Source organism: Bubalus bubalis, chromosome 2 (genome assembly GCF_019923935.1).
Source record: "Bubalus bubalis isolate 160015118507 breed Murrah chromosome 2, NDDB_SH_1, whole genome shotgun sequence".
Lineage (NCBI taxonomy): Eukaryota > Metazoa > Chordata > Mammalia > Artiodactyla > Bovidae > Bubalus > Bubalus bubalis.
The window spans coordinates 147,129,946-147,151,549 of record NC_059158.1 but is presented as its reverse complement, the minus strand read 5'-3'; the positions used below and the strand labels follow the sequence as shown (position 1 = coordinate 147,151,549).

The window sequence follows — 21,604 nt, the reverse complement described above, 5'->3', positions numbered from 1 at the left end:
ATTTGTACCTTAATTAATACACTCATTAGAAGAAGAAAAGTCCTTTATAAGCCTAATTATCATATAACTTTTAAAAACATTTTTCAACTGCTTATATTTAGAAACGCCTTACTCTTAGAACTGCTTAAGGTTTTATTATAAAATAACTTATTCTTTTTATTGAAAGCAAACATACTCCATATACACACACGCACATAAATGCATACATATATGCAATAATATGTTCAAGTAGATAATATTTTTCACATATTTAATGTATAGACTTATTTAATATAGTGCTATTAGAAATTCAAGCATTGAGAGCTTCAAATTTTGTCCTTCAAAATTCGAGTAGATTTCTACTTTTTTGAAGTGAGATTCTAGTCCACTCTTAAAATTATAGTGTCTCAAAAGTTCTAAGTATTCGCCTACAGCATGATGACTATGGCTAACAATATTGTATTGTTTTGAAAGTTGCTAAGAGAATAGACCTTAAAAGGTCTCATCACAAGAAAAAAGAAATGTATAACTGAGTATGATAAAGAGTTAAACCTATTGTGGTGATCATTTCGTAATATATACATATATCAAATCATTATGTTATATACCTTGGATTAATATAATGTTGTATGTCAATTATATCTCAGTTTTAAAAAAAGTTCTAAGTCTTCACCATATTAGTTTAAGGATCTGTTTCCAGTTTCTGAGATACAGCTCTAAATCCCTAGAGATGGGACCCATAAAAAAAGCCTCTCCCTGCTTTCCTATTTTTCATCCTCCAGGAGATTTCGGGTCTGAACACCTTGTAGTCATTGCGCCACAGGTAAAAGGACTTTGCTTAGTTGTCTTTTTGCTTCCTATCCCACTTGATCACTTCAAAACCTCCTGCTTAAAATATTGGTTTGTTTCCAGTTACAAGGACCTTCTTCCCAACTGTCATTCCAGGAAATTCCTAAAATGGACCCAGATAAACAAGGTAAGTATTATTGTTAAATTTCTGAGCACAGTTTGCAAACAACACAGATGTATTTTCAGACTTCCGAGTTGCAAAGGAGTGATATTTGGCAAATGCCTGGCTGATAAAAAAACTGTTGGGGATAGAGAAGATTTTTCCCTTTTTCTAAACAGAAATTCATTATATGTTGAGTATTTGGTCTGTGGTCCCCAAAGCACCAAAAATAATTTAATGAAGACTTGATCTCAGTGTAATTGTATTTTAAATTGCTATTCAAATACACAAAATAGCTTGTCTCGTTTATATACGTCTTCATTTTTTATTATTAAATGGCATCATTGTAGGTATTTTAGTTTGGGGGTAAGTTTACAGTACTATGTGAGGCCAAAATTGGGAAAGAGACTTCCCTGGTCGTCCAATGGTTAACACTTCACCTTCCAAAGCAGGGGGTGTGGGTTCAATCCCTGGTTGGGGAGCTAAGATCCTATATGCCTCATGGCCAAAGAAACAAAACATAAAACAGAAGCAATATTGTTAACAAACTCCATAAAGACTTTAAAAATGGTCCACATCCCCCCACAAAAAAATCTCAAAACAAAGTTGGGAGAAAAAAAGCTCACAGCTGTTACTATATGAATATTTGACATTTGATATATGGACAGGGGAAAACTGATTCCCTCTTCTTCCAGCATCTCTGAATGCCAGGATGGACCCACGATCGGCATATGATAGTTTTATTTCAGGATCTAGTAGCAGCCTTATTCCTCTGGCTAAAATCTGATTAACTTGGCTTGTTTTATATAAAATTCTGCACTGTCCTAAGTTATTTATCTAAGACAGCATTCTGAATATTTCCAATTATCTTTGGATTTCTAAAATTGGGTCTTCATACTAGTTAAGCTTCACACAAAGCAGTAGATAATGTATTCAAAGCCCACTTTTCTCTCCCTAAGGGGGTTTTCTTACATCTAGTATGTCTGCACCAGAATCACTGGAGGGTTTGTTCAAATACTGGACTCCACCTCCAGGGTTTGTGACTCAGTAGATCCAGAGTGGGGACTGAGAACGTGCATTTCTAACTAGTTCCCACGCCATGCTGATGCTGCCCACCTAGGACCACACTTGGAGGACAACCGGCCTAAAATGTCTCTTTCTGGATCATCCAACTACATGAGGGACTGCCAAAAGAAATTTTTATTCCATTCTTAGTATCTGTAGAAAATGACACATATTTATTCGGCTAAGTAAAAATATGGGTCGTTTAAAGCAAAACTTGTTTCCCAGTTAAATTGCTTCCATGAACAAGACCATATGTAGCTTATGTTATTATTTCTTTGAACATTGCATGTTATTTTGTTTATAGCTTTGGGTCTGATACATCCAGCAATTTCTCTTCTTTTCTTGAGTTTTCTCCTACCAGCAGGAGAAAAAAAAAAAAAAGAAGAAGAAGAAGAAAAAAAAGCCTTGAGGAAGCAGGACTGCTGGTGAATCACCTGGGATGCTCATTCATTTTCCCCATGTACTCTATCACAGCTTGCCATGTTATGCTGCATAGCTTCATCAGATGACACTGCAAAACATAATTTGACAGGAGTGTGATGGGCCAGATGGTAGAGTAGCCATAGAATCACTCTTCCACCACGAGCAGCATCTGGGAGCCTGCAGACACTCTAGTCTTCTGATTTTCTGTGTTCATTTGATGCATCTGAGAGGAATCAGGGCACAAAATTTGGCCACTTTCCAAAAGGAAAACCAATGTTGTACATTACATTTTTATAAGTCGTTTCCACACTATGGTGGCCACTCTCCATGTGTTTTCCTTCTCCAGACATGGAGCAGAGAGGTGTGATTTCTTCCTTTCTCTAACACTGGACTCTTAACTGAAAGCTGCTGCTGCTGCTAAGTCGCTTTAGTCGTGTCCGACTCTGTGCGACCCCATAGACGGAAGCCCACCAGGCTCCCCTGTCCCCGGGATTCTCCAGGCAAGAACACTGGAGTGGGTTGCCATATCCTTCTCCAATGCATGAAAGTGAAAAGTGAAAGGGAAGTCGCTCAGTCATGTAACTGAAAGCTAAGCCTTTTTAAAACATCAGGAAATAGTAAACAACAAAAGGGTTAAACTGTAGGTCTCTGATATGGTTATACTTGTTCAAAAAAGAATTTTAAAAATATGGAGGGTTTTAAAATAAGCTATCTTGTTTAATGACAGTTTTAGGCACAGCTCACATTCCCCAGAGGTAGGTGTCTTTGGGGTTTCCCTGGTGGCTTATATAGTAAAGAATTTGCCTGCAATACAGGAAAACCAACTTCATTCCCTGGATCGGGACTCATGATTGTATATTGATCATTGAATCAGTGTATGTTTAGAAACAGGCCAGAGGTGTGCTCCAAGGCCTCAAGGGTGGGTCTGACCTGGTTCAGTGCCATAACACCCTTGAGTGGCTTAGAATAGTGCCCAGCACTCAATGTAACAGGTGGAACAGTTAGGACTTCAAGCCACAACACTCAAGGGCAAGAAACAGCTGCTTGTTTGTTTTTTTACTTTTTGGCCTCACCCCATAGCATGTGGGATCTTAGTTACCTGATCAAGGACTGAACCTATGCCTCCCGCATTGGAATCATGGAGTCTTAACCACTGGGCCAGCAGGGAAGTCCTGAAACAGTACTTTCTGAACCAAAATCAAGTCATTATCACTTGGTGTGAAATTTAGACTGAGTTGTTTGGGAAGCAGCCATCTCATAACAGAAATAACTCAGATTTTAATCCTGAAAATCTGGTCTCAAGTGTTCAAAACATCTGGTCTGAAGTGGCATCATGGTTGCCACTCACCCTGCTCTTTGCCTTTGGCTTTGGGGTCCACTTGAAGACATGGGACTCCATGTCAAGACTGGATGCAGAAATCCTTGCCAAGCCTAGTGGCTGGTCTCCCTGGTTACACCATACAGTCATTCCCTCCACCCAGAAAACTGCTACTAATAGTAAGAGCAGCCCTGGAATCAGCCCACAGATTTTAACCCCAGTTAGGCATCTCCCACTTGCCTGTCCAGGTATTAGCATCTCTTCCACCCCAGGGAAAAGAGAGTCATAGCTAGAACAACACTAACATCAAGATTGGTTTTCAAAGGCAAGGGAGATTCTAGAATGTCTGGATGTATATGGGTTAGGGCTGAGGGGGCAGGACAAAGGAAGAGGTTGAGATTCAGGCTGTGGGGGATCCAGTCAGGTGATATTTACCACAGAAAAGTCCCTCTCAGAGGCACCTGCCTCTTCTGACCATCCTGCATCTAGTCTAGTTTCTTCTGGTGAAGCAGTGCACCTATTTTGTTATGGAAGAACAACATCCCCCTTATTTTAGTCCATGTAATTGTAGTAGTGTTGATTCTACTCCTGTGCATGGATGTAGTAGTGTTTATTCTCTCCTGTGCATGGATGGCATTGATTCTTGGATGGGCCTTTCATACTAAGGCCTGAGTGGGTTGAATTTGGGGTGGCCCCCTAAGCACTGGCCCCTTAAAAGATGGTAAGGAGTAAAGAGAACTTAAGCCTTGGAACACACACAGAAATGGACATGGAAACATTGCCTTTTCATTCTCTTAATTATCCCACTGCTGTGAGAACAAGGAACGAATTAAAATCACCATAATTTATCCTGCTACCTGTTTTTGAATCAATGAAATCTCCCTCTTTCCCCCCAATAATTCCTTGTTTTGTTTTGTTTAGGGCCTACTGTGTTTCTAGTCACAAACACTTCTCTAGCACACAGACCATTTACTCCCAATTGCCTGAGTTTTTATGGTAATCAGCTGATGATAAATTCGAAAATAGCTTTATTTTCCTCAAGGTGTCTTCCCTTCAGCATAATCAATACAAGTCAGTCCTGGACTCAAAGCTTGTTTGCATGTGAAATCTTGCCTCCAAGTAAGCATCAGGGTGTAAAGTCTATTTAATTGAAATTTGTCATCACAGGAAATATTAGAGATGCCATGTTGCTTGGCAGTTCTTTCCAAAGTGTGTGACTGGTCACCTCTCTCAATGGCTGCTGTAACAATTTCAAATCTTCATCATTCCTCAAGTTTTCTGCTCACTATCTCCTCCTAACTCTGAGTGAATTTGTTCCTCACTTCAAAAAGAAAACAGAAGCCCTTAGAATGCCCTCTTCTTCCTAGCCGTCATCATCTCCATATTTTTCTTCCTCTCAGGGAATGAGCTTCTCCCCAGAGCTATGTATCTTCACCTATGTATCTTCTCCCAACCATTGCCTCTACCTCAGGGATTGTAAAAGTTAGCTATATTTCAATTGCTTGTGGGAGAAAATAGCTCAAAGAGGCCTTATTACCTTTTATATTAATGACCCAAGGGAGGACTAGCTTGCTGTGGTCCTAGATAAAGTCACTAGGGTGTGACTTTTCTCTGTCTGTCTCCCAGTTCATCTCTACTCTTCTTTGTGTGCTGATTGCACGCTCAAGCTATACACCCAGACGAGAGAGTAACTACCACTTCAATCTCTGATTCCAAGTTCAAGAGGAAAAAAGTAATTCACACAAAGAGTCCTTGATCCAAGTTTCATTGGTGTATTCCTTGCCTGATTTTGGTTATGTGCCCATGTCTGCAGAGGGCAACGATGCACTCATTGATCAGATTGGCCAGGCCACATGCTCCCCATGGAAATAGGAGCATTGGAATGAACACAACTAGAATTTCATGGACTAAGATTAGGGGGAGATTGTTCACCAGAAGAAAGATGAATGGATGCTGAATGGCTAAGGTATGTGCCCTTATATGATTAGTCTATACATAGACTTTGCTGTATGAAATACCACCTGGATCCCGCTTCTTGGACCCTCAACTTCATCCTCTCTCCTGACTCCCTGTTCTGACCCATTCACATATTCTGGAATCTCTCCTGCTTCTGAAAACAAGATCTGGGCTCTCTTCAGAGTAAGGCTCTTGAAAGAGTTGTCTTTTTACAACCCTGCGCAGTTGATTTTGGCCCCCACATTCCCATAAAACTGTTCTTAGGGAGCCTTCAATAGTCAGGTTAATCATACACAGAGGTTACTTTTTAGCCTATAGTTGATCTCCTTGTGGCTTCCAGGTACTGAAGCATTGACTTGTCTCTACTTTCTGAAACTCACCTTCCTTGACCTTTGTAACCATCGCTATCTGCTGGTTTCTTTGGCTTTCCCTTCTAGTCCTTCCTCTTGGGTTTCTCTTCCTCCTGTTACTTAAGTGATTATGTTTCTCAGGCATACTGTTACTTAGCCTAATGTTATCTTCACTTAAAGCATTCTTCTTAGATAGCCTAATAGTTGAACATGCTTTTGCCCAAAGCCAGCACTGCTGACTCCTAAATTCTATCCCATCACAAATAGCAACCCTGACCTCCAGACACAGAATCAAAAATTGACACCTGTTCAGCACCCTGAACTGCTCTCCTCTCCCAGCCAGTATTCTCCTAATCTGAGCTGTCAATCTGGTAACCACTAGCCATGTGTAGCTATCAATCTCTTGAAATATGGTTAGTCCAAAATGAGATGTGCTACAAGTATAAAAAAGACAGTAACAATAGAAAATATCTTAATAATTTTTATGTTGGTTACATCAGTTCAGTCAGTCACTCAGTCGTGTCTGACTCTTTGAGACCCCATGCACTGTAGTACTCCAGGCTTCCCTGTCCATCACCAACTCCCAGAGCTTGCTCAAACTCATGTCCATCGAGTCAGTGATGTCATCCAACCATCTCATCCTCTGTTGTCCCCTTCTCCTCCTGCCTTCAATCTTTCCCAGCATCAGGGTCTTTTCCAATGGTCAGTTCTTCTCATCAAGTGGCCAAAGTACTGGAGTTTCAGCATCAGCATGTTGGTTACATGTTAAATAATAACTTGATAGATCTATCTAACCCAAGATAGATAGTCGTATCTGACTCTTTACAACCCTTTGGACAGTAGCCCACCAGGCTCCTCTGTCCATGGTGTTTTCCAGGCAAGAATACTGAAGCAAGTTGCCATTCCCTTCTCCAGGGGATATTTCTGACCCAGGGATCAAAACTGTGTCTCCTGCATCTCCTGCATTGCAGGCAGATTCTTTACCCAATGAGCAAAGATTAGATTAAATGAAATACATTAAAATTAATCTCACCTGTTTCATCTTAAAATGTAGCTGCTAAAAATTTAAGCTGACATATTTGACACATATTGTATTTCTCCTATTGGACAGCAATACTCTAAAAGGTTCTCATGGCTATTCATGATGCTAGGAAATCTCTTTAAGCTTCTTATTTTCCCCACTGTGTGGAACCTTCTGGCTCTAGTCCAGCATTCTCGGTTTCTGACCTCTTACCTTTCACCTGGCCTCTGCTTGACCTCCAAGACTTTTCAGAAAGACACCTTGACCGACATGTATACCTGATCATTCAGATCACGTTAGTTCCAGGCTCTGCAGTCCAAGGACCATGCCCTGCATTCCAAGCTCAGGCCTCGAGGGCCAAGTCCAGGTTTCACATTCCTGGATTCCCAAGTGTCTGAGAGGGGGTTCCAGCTGCCTACTGGACATCTCCATTCAGATGTCTTACAGAAACCTCAAACTCAGAGGTTAAAAATGAACCCCCCTTCCACCTCTATGTGCAAACTTTTTCCTCCCTCATTATTTCCTACACTTGATCTCCCTCCCACAACCAATCAGCCACCAATCCCTGTCAATTTCACTAGCAAATTATGCCTCATATTTCCCTGCAATTTTCTCTCCCTAGCTCCATTCAGATCCCTATCATGTTACAGAAAGTACAACATTAAACCCCTCTCATAATGTACTCCTGTCCCCAGAGAAATAAAGTTTGATAGATAGCCTTCCCTACTGTGTTTATTGGGTTCTTCTTTTCTATTTTTTATTATTTACAAAATAGGACCATACTAAATTATAGACATATTACCATGGATAGGCTTATAATCATGCTTTAAAAAGTCTTTCAACCTCAAGCTCGCCAAAAATTTCTTCCTTTAATAGTCTTAGAGCTTTAAAAATTCATGTTTAACTCTGTAGTACATTCTGGGGTTATTTTTGTTTATGATGTGAACTAAGGTACCTATATCATGTTTTTCCAAAGAGTTATACATCCAATGGTCTCAACATTATTTACTAAATAAACTCATTTCCTCATTGGTATAAACCACTGATATAAACCACCAATATAAAGGGACGTTGTTGATTCTCATTGAGTTAAAATATCATCTTTATCATATGCTAAAACCCTTTGTATACATAGGTCAATTTCTGATTCTTTCCTATTCCTTTACCCTATCTTTTCCTGACATACACACACACTGCATTTATTCTGACAGATTAATTTTATATTGTTTTGTCAAGTTCCAAATAATAGTTGGAATAGGGGTTGGAACTGCCTTAAATTTTGGGCTCCCCTGGTGACTCAGTCAGTAAAGAATCTACCTGCAATGTAAGAGACCGCCCTCAATGAGGAGATCTGGGTTCCTTCCCCAAGTTGGGAGAATCCCCTGGAGAAGGATATAGCAACCCACTCCAGTATTCTTGTCTGGGAAATCCCATGGACTGAGGAGCCTGGGGGGCCACAGCCCTTGAGGTCATAAGAGTTGAACACAACACAGGGTCTAAACCACCAACCACTACATTAGCTTAAGTTTATAGATTCATTTGGGGTAGAATTCACATTTTTATGATATTGAACATTCCTATCCAGGAATATCCAGGAATGGAGGAAATAGATGTCTCCATGTATTCATATTATCTTTAATGTCTTTCAATAAAACTTTATAAGGTCTTGCACATTGTTTCATGTACTTTAGACTTTTTTTGGATGTTAAAATTACCTGTTCTAATTATTGTTAGTTTAAAACAATGGTCCTCAAAGTATAGTTCCAGGACTGAAAGCACAAGCATCATCTGAGATTAGAATGCAATTCCCAGACGCCCTCCAGACTCTGGGTAAGATCAGCAATCTGAGGCAAGATATATTTGAAAACCACTGATATAAAAGGAAGTTATTAATTCTCAAGCAATCGTCCTAAATCCAGCCAACTTGCAGATGATCATCATGAATTATCTAAATAGAGATCATCCATAAATCTCTTCCTTCCTGAAATTTATAGCTCTTATTTTTATGTTTCTGTAGATTAGAATTCCAAAACAAGGACAGCAAATAAATTCCTATTATATTATTACGTACCAGCTCCAATGGACTGATACTGACATTCTGGAGGGCTATCCTTCAAGATCTAGCCAAGAGATTCTGCCCTGTCTGGCACAATTTGGAGGGGACAGAGTTGGCCCTGATGCCCTGTGGTTTGTTTCTCTGCTTCAGACTAGTACTGGATCATAGTGGTGACATGGGGGAGGGGGGGCCGATTTTTTTCCTAGTTGAACTGGGGTATCTTCTATCACATTTATTAAAATTTGCCTTTTATTTCTGACATTTTAAGTATGTTTCCTTCTCTTCTGAGATCATGTACCATGTATCATGTATCAAGATCAGTTTTTAAAAATCAGAGTGGCTGATGAATTTCACCAATATATTCTGAGAATTCACTGATTCAATAGTTTTTTTCCCTTCTTTTAATATATAAACCAACTGTTGAACAAATTTTAAATTCCTAAAATAAATCTTTCTATATACTGGAACATAATTTTTAATATGTTCTTGAAAATGTTTGATAATATGTTTTATCTTTGCTTTCATCTTATATATGTTTATTTTTTAATATATCTGGTTCAGGGGATATTTAGATGAGACATTAGACTTTTGAGTTGATACTGGAACAATTCCATATTAGACAATTTTCCTTAGCCAGTTACACGAATTTCCTTCAAAGCTTCAACTCAGAATTTAACTACTTTCTCTCAGTTATAACAGTGTAATTTTTTCAATAAATCTTTATCAGATATTAGTATTTCAGTTATGCCAGTGTCCTAAAATAAACTGGGGAGTTTTCTGAGTGTTTCCAGTTTTCAAAAGAGTTGATTAAAAGTAATTCCTCTATCCCTTGAAAGTTTAAAGGAATTTGCCTGCAAAACCATCTCTTCTTATGGCTGTTTATTTTTGAAGACTATTTCTCCTTAAAAATCTTCTGTAGTAACTAATCTTTCAGCTATTTTTAGTATGTTTTGATGATGTCTATTTTCTATTCATATATGTTTTCAAATTTGTTGATATAAAATTATACAGAGCATTTTTCCATTTTAAAATATTCTCTGTAAATGTAAATATAAAGATTTTCTCATTTCTAATGTTTTATATGTTTTCCTTCTCTATTCTTGTCAATTGTTTGCTTAATTTACTTTTCTTACCAAAAAGCCAGTTCCTATTTCCCACCACCTCCCCACCCCCCAATTCTATTACTATTCTGGTTTTGCAGGTTAGGTACTTATAATATTGATATTTAGTCATTCTTTTTTCATCTTTTTAGCCCCTAGATAGTGCTTAATTTCAACTTTGATTTCTAAATTGACCTCATGACATTTAGAAAATGTTTAAAATATGTTTCACAATGACAATTTAAAAAAATCTTCTCATTGATTATTTCTAGTTTTATTGCATTGTGGGCCAGAGAACGTGTCATTTCTCTAGTTCTATAATATTTCTGCTGCTTTTGAAATTCATTAAATTTTCCTTGTGGCTGAATCATGATCAATCCTATCATCTGGACCTGAGTCATTGAAATAAATTCTTATTTCTAGTTTCACCAGTAATCCATTCTTCACAACTGCTGGAGTGAGATTTATAAAGTTTGTATCAATCCCCACAAGGACTTCCCTGGTGGCTCAGTGGTAAAGAATCTACCTGCCAATGCAGGAGATGCGGGTTCCATCCCTGGGTAAGGAAGATCCCCTGGAAAGGAAATGGCAATCCACTCCAGTATTCTTGCCTGGGAAATTTCATGGACAGAGGAACCTGAGCAGCCTACAGTCCACAGGGACACATGACTTAATGACTAAATAACAACATCAATAAATTCCCATGTTTGCAAGAAAACTGCAAGCTCTTTGATGAACTCATACCAACCTACCCCATGCCCTCACTCCCCCAGCTCTCTGTTCCAGCCATACTGATCTCCTTGGTCCTCATACGCCTGTGCCTTTGCACCGGCTCTTCCTAGACCTGGGAAACACCATTCCCCCAAACACTTCACCCAACTTAATGCCCTGAAAATTCCCTATTTCTCCTTCAAGAGTCAGCTCTCACTTCATCTCCCCTGAGAAATCATCTGTCTGCATTCCTACGTGTTTAGCCTGTTATCAGTTCAGTTCAGTTCAGTTGTGTCCGATTCTTTGCAACCCCATGGACTGCAGCATGCCAGCCTTCCCTAACCATCAACTCCCAGAGCTTGCTGAAACTCATGTCCATTGAGTCACTGATGCCATCCAACCATCTCATCCTCTGTCGTCCCCTTCTCCTACTGCCTTCAATCTTTCCCAGCATCAGGGTCTATTCAAATGAGTCAGTTCTTTGCATTAGGTGGTCAAAATATTGGAGTTTCAGCTTCAGCATCAGTCTTTCCAATGAATATTCAGGACTGATTTCCTTTATGATGGACTGGTTGGATCTCCTTGCAGTCCAAGGGACTCTCAAGAGTCTTCTCCAACACCACAGTTCAAAAGCATCAATTCTTGGTACTCAGCTTTCTTTATAGTCCAACTTTTCACGTGCATACATGACTACTGGAAAAACCATAGTTTTGACTAGATGGACCTTTGTTGGCAAAGTAATGTCTCTGCTTTTTAATATGCTGTCTAGGTGGTCATAGCTTTTCTTCCAAGGAGCAAGCATCTTTTAATTTCATGGCTGCAGTCACCATCTGCAGATCAAAAAAATAAAGTTTGTCACTGTTTCCACTGTTTCCCCATCTATTTGCCATGAAGTGATGGGACCAGATGCCATGATCTTAGTTTTCTGAATGTTGGGTTTTAAGTCAACTTTTTAACTCTCCTCTTTCACTTTCATCAAGAGGCTCTTTAGTTCTTCTTCACTTTCTGCCATAAGGGTGGTGTCATCTGCATATCTGAGGTTATTGATATTTCTCCCAGCCATCTTGATACTAGCTTGGGCTTCATCCAGCCCAGAATTTTGCATGATGTACTCAGCATATAAGTTAAATAAGCAGGGTGACAATATACAGTCTTGACATACTGTTTTCCCAATTTGGAACCAGTCTGTTGTTCCATGTCAGTTCTAACTGTTGCTTCTTGACCTGCATACAGATTTCTCAGGAAGCAAGTCAGGTGGGCTGGTATTCCCATCTCGTGAGGAATTTTCCACAGTTTACTGTGATCCACCCAGTCAAAGGCTTTGGCATAATCAATAAAGTAGAAGTAGATGTTTTTCTGGAACTCTCTTGCTTTTTCTATGATCGAATGGATGTTGGCAATTTGATCTCTGGTTCCTCTGCCTTTACTAAATCCATCTTGAACATCTAGAAGTTCACAGTTCACCTACTGTTGAAGCCTGGCTTGGAGAACTTTGAGCAGTACTTTACAAGCTTGTGAGATGAGTGCAATTGTGTGGTAAATTGAACTTTCTTTGTCATTGCCTTTCTTTGGAATTGGGATGAAAACTGATCTTTTCCTGTGGCCACTGCTGAGTTTTCCAAATTTGCTGGCATATTGAGTGCAGCACTTTAACAGCATCATCTTTTAGGATTTGAAATAGCTCAACTGGAATTCCATCACTTCCACTAGCTTTGTTCATAGTGATGCTTCCTAAGGTCCACTTGACTTTGCATTCCAGGATGTCTGGCTCTAGGTAAGTGATCACATCATCATGGTTATCTGTGTCATGAAGATCTTTTTTGTATAGTTCCTCTGTGTATTTTTGCCACCTCTTCTTAATGTCTTCTGCTTCTGTTAGGTCCATACCATTTCTGTGCTTTATTGAGCCCATCTTTGCAAGAAATGTTCCCTTGGTATCTCTAATTTTCCTGAAGAGATCTCTAGTCTTTCCCATTCTATTGTTTTCCTCTATTTCTTTGCATTGTTCACTGAGGAAGGCTTTCTTATCTCTCCTTGCTATTATTTGGAACTCTGCATTCAAATGGGTATATCTTTCTTTTTCTTCTTTGCCTTTAGCTTCTCTTCTTTTCTCAGCTATTTGTAAGGCCTCCTCAGACAACCATTTTGCCTTTTTTGCATTTCTTCTTCTTGGGGATGGTCTTGATCACTGCCTCCTGTACAATGTCATGAACCTCTGTCCATAGTTCTTTAGGCACTCTGTCTATCAGGTCAGGAAGCAACAGTTAGAACTGGACATGGAACAACAGACTGGTTCCAAATAGGAAAAGGAGTACGTCAAGGCTGTGTATTGTCACCCTGCTTATTTAACTTATATGCAGAGTACATCATGAGAAATGCTGGGCTGGAAGAAGCAAAAGCTGGAATCAAGATTGCCAGGAGAAATATCAATAACCTCAGAAATGCAGATGACACCACCCTTATGGCAGAAAGTGAAGAGGCACTAAAAAGCCTCTTGATGAAAGTGAAAGAGGACAGTGGAAAAGTTGGCTTAAAGCTCAACATTCAGAAAACGAAGATCATGGCATCTGGTCCCATCACTTCATGGCAAATAGATGGGGAAACAGTGGAAACAGTGGCCGACTTTATTTTTGGGGGCTCCAAAATCACTGCAGATGGTGATTGCAGCCATGAAATTAAAAGATGCTTACTACTTGGAAGGAAAGTTATGACCAACCTAGATAGCATATTCAAAAGCAGAGACATTACTTTACCAACGAAGGTCTGTCTAGTCAAGGCTATGGTTTTTCCAGTAGTCATGTGTGGAATGAGAGTTGAACTGTGAAGACAGCTGAGCATCAAAGAATTGATGCTTTTGAACTGTGGTGTTGGAGAAGACTCTTGAGAGTCCCTTGCACTGCAAGGAGATCCAACCAGTCCATTCTAAAGGAGATCAGTCCTGAGTGTTCATCGGAAGGACTGATGCTGAAGCTGAAACTCCAATACTTTGGCTACATCATGGCAAGAGTTGACTCATTGGAAAAGACAGCGATGCTGGCAAGGACTGGGGGCAGGAGAAGAAAGGGACGACAGAGGATGAGATGGCTGGATGGCATCACCAACTCGATGGACATGAGTTTGGGTAAACTCCAGGAGTTGGTGATAGACAGGGAGGCCTGGCATGCTGCAATTCATGGGGTCACAAAGAGTCGGACACGACTGAGCGACTGAACTGAACAGATCAGATCTAATCCCTAGAATCTATTTGTCACTTCCACTGTATAATTGTAAGGGATTTGATTTATGTCATACCTGAATGGTCTAGTGGTTTTCCCTACTTTCTTCAATTCAAGTCTGAATTTGGCAATAAGGAGTTTATGATCTGAGCCACAGTCAGCTCCTGGTCTTGTTTTTGCTGACTGTATAAAACTTCTCCATCTTTGGCTGCAAAGAATATAATCAATCTGATTTCCTCATTGACCATCTGGTGATGTCCATGTGTAGAGTCTTCTCTTGTGTTGTTGGAAGAGGGTATTTTCCATGACCAGTACGTTCTCTTGGCAAAACTCTGTTAGGCTTTGTTCTGCTTCATTTTGTACTCCAAGGCCAAATTTGCCTGTTATTCCAGGTGTTTCTTGACTTCCTACTTTTGCATTCCAGTCCCCTATTATGAAAAGGACATCTTTTTTTGGAGTTAGTTCTAGAAGGTCTTGTAGGTCTTCATAGAACTGTTCAACTTCAGCTTCTTCAGCATTACTGGTTGGGGCATAGACTTGGATTACTGTGATATTAAATGCTTTGCCCTGGAAATGAACAGAGATCATTCTGTCATTTTGAGAGTGCACCCAAGTACTGCATTTCAGACTGTTCTGTTGACACTAATGGCTACTCTATTTCTTCTAAGGGATTCCTGCCCACAATAGGAGATATAATGGTCATCTGATTTAAATTCACCAGTTTCAGGCCATTTTAGTTCACTGACTCCTAAAATGTTGATGTTCGCTCTTTCCATCCCCTGTTAAAGCCCTATTATAGACCTACATATTTTGTTTCTCCCTTGACATTGGGAACTCCTGATTTTCTGCAATGCCCTCAGTACCCAGCATAATACCTGGGACCTCATGGGCACTCAAATCTTTGGTGTTTTGTGTGCATGAAAGGGGGCAAATTAATGAATAAATAAATATGAATAGCTATTTTTTTTACTGTTTCCTATTTGTTATATCTGTTCTTTTTTTATTTTTTATTATTATTAATTAATTTTTTTCACTTTACAATATTGTATTGGTTTTGCCATACATCAACATGAATAGCTATTTTATGCTGACTTAACTGCAGACGTCTCTATAAGCAAGCTTTCACACATGGTAGAAACTTGAGAGATACTTTCTAAATTTGTGATGGGTTTTTTTTTCTACAACTATTCCTTCAGACATTCATTTAACAAATATATATCATGTATTCCTTTGAAGACACAGATGATTCAAGTAAGAAGATCCCATCAAAGTTTGGCCATTAGAGAGAAATGAGCATAAGACAAGATAAAGTAGGCCTCAGGCTGGGAAAGAGGTCAGCTGTGCAGTGTGGGAGTGCTGGGTCAGAGAAAGAGTAATCACGGGCTTTCATGGCTCACCACCACCATTTCTACCAGCATCATCTAAAAGAATAGCAAACACCTGTAACATCAAAGTGGGACTTGCAACCCATTTTTGGGTCATGAAATCAGTTTAAATGGTTAAACTAGAACTTTTTTTCATGTTTATGTAGGTTATTTATTTACTTATTGTAAATTTGAGAATTTTAAGTCTAGATAATATGAGTTCAGTGGTCAGTGGCATTTAGATTTTCCTTTTTCTAGAAATGAAGACTAATCATTTCAGTCTTAACCAATCAAAAGTTCTATTTTTAGATTGTTACATGTCTCTTAAACAAAAATCCAACTTGAAAGATCAGTGAAACAAATTAAATTGTAGGTCCTTAGCAGAAGGAAGAGAGATAATTATCTCTATTTTCTTATTTAAATCATGCAAATACCCTAGGAGGAGTGTAATGTGATCCCTATTAATCTGATGAAGACACTGAAGATAAAAGTAAACTAGTTTCCCCAAAGGAAAAAGGAAAGAATGGACCTAGATATGGCTCCAGCACTTTGTCTTCTCCACACTGTGAAAGGGGTAAACATATACTCAGTGCCTGGTAAGTGCTCAGAAATGCTAGCCACGATTGTAGTGATGTTGGTGGTGGTAAAAGAAGGTATATTAATAATTCTTTTCTGATTATAAAAGTAACATGTGCTCTTCACCAAAAATTTAGGTAATATTGACAAGTAGGAAGAAAATAACCAAGAATTCTAGCACTCAAAGATATACACTGTTAACAATTTTGATGAATGCCACTAGCAATTAAGCTCCTCGGGGCAAGAATTTTTATCTATTATGTTAACTGCTGGATTTCAAGAGCCTGGACTCCTGCCAGGGTCATATAGCAAGAACTTGATAAAAATCTGCTAAATGAAGGGATGGATAGGTTTTCAGTCATTTTCATAGATGCATTAATATGTGTGTACATATGAGTAGAATATGTTAACAATTTATATTCTACAGATAGTTTTTTGTCTTATTGTTTTGTTTCTCACGGTCATTTTGTTTTTATATAAAAAGCGGATAGCTTCATAGAGGAGTCCTCGTTGGGGGACTGCTTACTTAGTGTAGGGGGCTCAGAGGATGCTCTCTAGTGCCACCTGCAGGCTAGGATAGTGTTGCTGTTTACGTCGCTAAATTGACCCTATGGACTATAGCCTACTAGGCTCCTCTGTCCTTGGGATTTCCCAGGCAAGCATACTAGAGTGGGTTGCCATGCCCTTTTCCAGGGGATCTTCCTGACCCAGGAATCGAATCCATGTCTCTTATTTCTCTTGCATTGGCAGGAGGGTTCTTTACCGCTAGCACCACCTGGGAAACCTTTTTTTTTTTTTTTTTTTTTTTGACCACACCTCATAACTTATTGGAGAAGGAAATGGCAACCCACTCCAGTACTCTTGCCTGGAAAATTCCATGGATGGAGGAGCCTGGTGTACTACTGTCCATGGGGTCGCAAAGAGTCAGACACAACTAAGCGATTTCACTTTCTTTCTCTTCTTTCATAACTTATGGGATCTTAGTTCCCTGACCTGGAATCGAACCTGGGCCATCGGCAGTGAAAGCACAGAGCCATAACCACTGGACCACCAGAGAATTCAAGGACACTGTAGTACGTTATTATTTGCTCCCAGGTAGGAAAGAGCAATGGGCCTCCCTGATGGCTCAGCGCTAAAGAATCTGCCTGTAATGCAGGAGCTGCAGAAGACATGAGTTCAATCTCTGGGTGGGGAAAATCCCCTGGAGGAGGGCATGGCAACCCACTCCAGTATTCTCACCTAGAGAATCCCATGGACAGAGGAGCCTGGTGGGCTACAGTCCACAGGGCCGCAAAGAGTCGGACATGACTAAAGCGACTTGGTACTAGTACTAGACTTTCCTCACCTGCAAAATAAAGTAAGGCTACTTGGCTTTCTTGGCTTTCCAGGTGGCTCAGTGGTAAAGAATCTGCCTTCCAATGCAGGAGATATGAGTTCAATTCCTGGGTAGGAAAGATGCCCTGTAAAAGAAAATGGCAACCCATTCCAGTATCCTTGTCTGGGAAAATTCCATGAACACAGGAGCCTGGGGGACAGGGGGTGCAGTCCACAAAGAGTCAGATATGACTTACTGACTAAGCAGCATAACGTGCTTGCTCAGATTTCCTTACAAGATTTATCTAATGGGAGAGTCCTTTATCTATGATATTTCATGTTTTCTTTACAGATGCTCTTAATAGTATTGAGAATTCCACTTATAGAACAGCCTTCAAATTACGATCAGTGCAAACCCTGTGTCAATGTAAGTACAGGCTTTCTTGAGACATTGAAATAACCTGACGCTACCGCATAAAGTAAAATGCACAGAGAACCGAAAACTCCCCCATGTGAGTGACTGCTGAACCCAGAAGGTTGGACCTGGGCATGTACCCTACTTGTAACAGAGAAGATGAAGTGGGTAAGATACTCCTGTGTACTCAGTCCACATGCAGCTTTGCTAATCGTTTATGGACGAGAATTTTAATTCTTAAAAAAATTTTTCCTACTTTGTTTCTGGAATTATTATTTTTTGTTTGTTTATTTTTCAGGATACCATTACTGATGCAAAATAAAATCACAAAATAAGTTAGTTTAATCTAACTTGTAGATTCAAATATAAACATTTCTAAATTCCCCCTACCACTTAAAATTTGCATTTTTAAGCTGTTCCCCCTATCTCTTTCTGAACCTGCAAAAGTAAGTTTTGATGAATAATCCTCAGGCCATAAAGTTTAAAAATTTCTTGAGAATTTTCTGAACTGCTCTTTTGCATTAAATTTTATCTGATTGAATGCCGCTGTTTTTTCTCCTATATGGTTATAACTAGGCAAAATATGGTAAAATATAGTAATATGTTTATCCTGTGAGAATTCTCCAAAACAAAATGACTTGGGTCCTGACTATGAAAAACAATAGGCATTCAGCATATCTAAATTATTGATTTCTACTAAGTTTTATATAGCATTTAAACATCATGTGAAATGATTTATGACATTTATTACAGCAGATCTAAATGAAATTTTTAACATATATATATATATATATACACATGTGTATATAAAGGTTGAAATTTTTTTATCTATTACTTTCTGCCTAATAGGTTAGATAGACTAGTGGTTTCCAAATTGCTTCACAGGGTAGACATGGGTGTGAAGTAGGATAAGAAAGGGTCAGCAAAGCAGGAAAAGGAAGTACAGGCAAGCCAAGAAAACCCAAAAGACAACCCAAAAGTTGTTCCTGCACCAGGACAATTCTGTTTTTCTCTATCTTTCATACTGCACTTATGTGAAAGAATCCCTTTGAAGAAAGGATTCTTGGCCTAAAAATTTTTTATTCATGGATATAGACAAATCACTAATTCCAGAAATTCACAAAAAAACAGAATACACTCAAAAAAATTCATCCTCAATTATACTGTTTTCCTGGAGAATGTCTCCTAGTAAAGATAGTTAGCAGCCGATGTTACATGAGCCTTCATCATTAATGCCTGTAATTGATGCAATGTAATTTGAGGATGTACCTTTTTGAACTTTTGTTATACCTGGCACCAAAAACAGTGAATATAAATAATACTCATGGGAAATAGTAACAGTACACACAGGGAGAAGTTGGAAATTTCTACCTATAGAAGATAGCCACACAAAAATTGGAAAACAAAAAGAAAAGTCTCAGACACCAAGATAAAGCATATCATGAGCTCCAGGCAGCAGGATCTGGGGAGCTAGAGAGCATTGCTACACAAATCTGATGGTGAGATTAATGGACACCACTATTATCTGTTTTGCTGTAGTATAGAACTCTCAGCAGAAGACACAACATCCTGTGTACAGCACGCCAGGCCGAGGTGATAGGTTTTGCGATTGAATAATGATAAAAGAGTTTGCAGCCTCCACCACCTGCAGCCAGGTTTTTATTAAAATCACATCCCCAAACCTACCCCCTCACTTCCTTAGACTCTCCCCTTAAAAGTGGTATCAGAGAACAAATAAAAAATTTTATTATATTTGCTAGACTTCTCATCTGTGAGGTTGATTTACGAAGTAGACAGAAACGCGGAGTTTATCACTGCACAAGCTGAAGCATTTTAAATGCCAGCAGCTCTTGGTGCCACTGACATCCCCATCTCTCAGATGGCACGAGTGGGTGTTTATTCATTTTGTCTGTCATTCTCCATCTGCAAGAAACCATAGGGTTGGTTCTATTTCATTCTCCCTTATCTTCATTGCCTTGTAACATTTTTAGGAGAATGTGATAAAAAAGATGTGTAAGAAATAAACCATTATCTTTTTGTAAGCAACTTTGGTTTTATTAAGTGCCTTCCAGGATAGTAATACTGACAGGACCAAGATCAAAAAAATAAATATTACTAAGGCAAGGGTGAGACCTAAAGAGTCTGATAATTCAGCAACTGTTCTCTTATAAAGATCACTGGGCTTTTAAAGTAAGGCAATTGTGTTTTAACATACAATATTCCTTCTTGAGCTAGGCTATGCACCAGGAAAAAAAGTTATGTAAACATGCATGGTGAATTTGCTCAATCGACTTAATAAAGAGTATAAAAAATGTTTTTCCCAACTTTTCACCAGTATTCTATTTCCTCAGAAAGCTCTTTTCAAGTTTTTCACTTCTTTACCTTTTAATTTCCTACTTTAAAGACACATCTTAGAGGTTATACTGGGAATAATGTTCTAACTTTCCTTCACTAACAAACGCACTTTTCCAAAATCAAATCAACTGTCAGAATAGGAATGCCTGAATTATGTACAAGATGGTGGCTTAGATGGTGAAGAATCTGCCTGCAGTGTAGGAAACCCAGGTTCAATCCCTGGGTCGAGAAGATCTCCTGGAGAAGGAAACGCATTCCAGTATTCTTGCCTGGAGAATCCCATTGAGGGAGGAGTGTGGCAGGCTTAGTCCACAGGGTGACAAAGAGTCGGACACAACTAAGCAACTAAAACACTGTATCCAAATTGTGGTCATATGTAACTCCCTTAAAAAATAGCTGCCATTAAAAAAATGTCTTATAGACTAGATGATGTTTACTTTTTTGAAGCCTTTTGTTCCCATCACAGATGATGCAGTGTTTCCTTTGCTTTCTGCAGTGGACTTGATTGGCAGTTCTCTGATTCAGCATGTCCTACGACATCAGAGTCTCTGGGAGGCAGGAGAAAGCACCCTCTCCGTTCAGCAGCTTTTTCAGGCTCTGCAGGAGATGTTCCAGAAAGTCAGAGTGGAAAAACCAGGACAAATGCACCCCAGGGCTTCAGAACTCACTCTGAGCCTTCTCACTACAATGTATGACAGGTGAGGATGAAGAGATCAAGCTGTGACCTAATAGAGGGTATGCAGTTGCCTCTGGTCATTGACCAACTGAGGATGTCTAATATTTGCTCAGGGTTTGAGGTCTAAGAAAGCTGCTTTGTTTGTTTTCCTCAAATGTATTACTAATTCAGAAGGGGAACAAAGAAGTACATGCTTATCAACCTCACTAACATAAATGACTCATGCAAAGCAAGAAGGAAAATCCACATTTTCATACAAACTTCATTTCCACTCTAGAGAAGCATGCACACCTTTTTCTAGGGCAATTACACATCTATCAGTTCAGTTCAGTTCAGTTCAGTCGCTCAGTCGTGTCCGACTCTTCGCAACCCCGTGAATCGCAGCACACCAGGCCTCCCTGTCCATCACCAACTCCCGGAGTTCACTCAGACTCACGTCCATGGAGTCAGTGATGCCATCCAGCCATCTCATCCTCTGTCGTCCCCTTCTCCTCCTGCCCCCAATCCCTCCCAGCATCAGAGTCTTTTCCAATGACTCAACTCTTCGCATGAGGTGGCCAAAGTACTGGAGTTTCAGCTTTAGCATCATTCCTTCCAAAGAAATCCCAGGGCTGATCTCCTTCAGAATGGACTGGTTGGATCTCCTTGCAGTGCAAGGGACTCTCAAGAGTCTTCTCCAACACCACGGTTCAAAGGCATCAATTCTTCGGCACTCAGCCTTCTTCACAGTCCAACTCTCATATCCATACATGACCACAGGA

General features: G+C 39.5%; 1 protein-coding gene across 1 annotated transcript in view; it reads left to right on the top strand.

Moving 5' to 3' along the window:
* The first annotated feature begins 936 nt into the window (after positions 1–936).
* The window catches only part of DYTN (dystrotelin), a 61,246-nt gene continuing 40,578 nt past the window's right edge, over positions 937–21,604 (top strand). Inside the window, 3 exon segments of the mRNA XM_045162103.1 lie at positions 937–955; positions 17,750–17,824; positions 20,664–20,865. Coding sequence (XP_045018038.1) covers positions 937–955; positions 17,750–17,824; positions 20,664–20,865 — 296 coding nt within the window.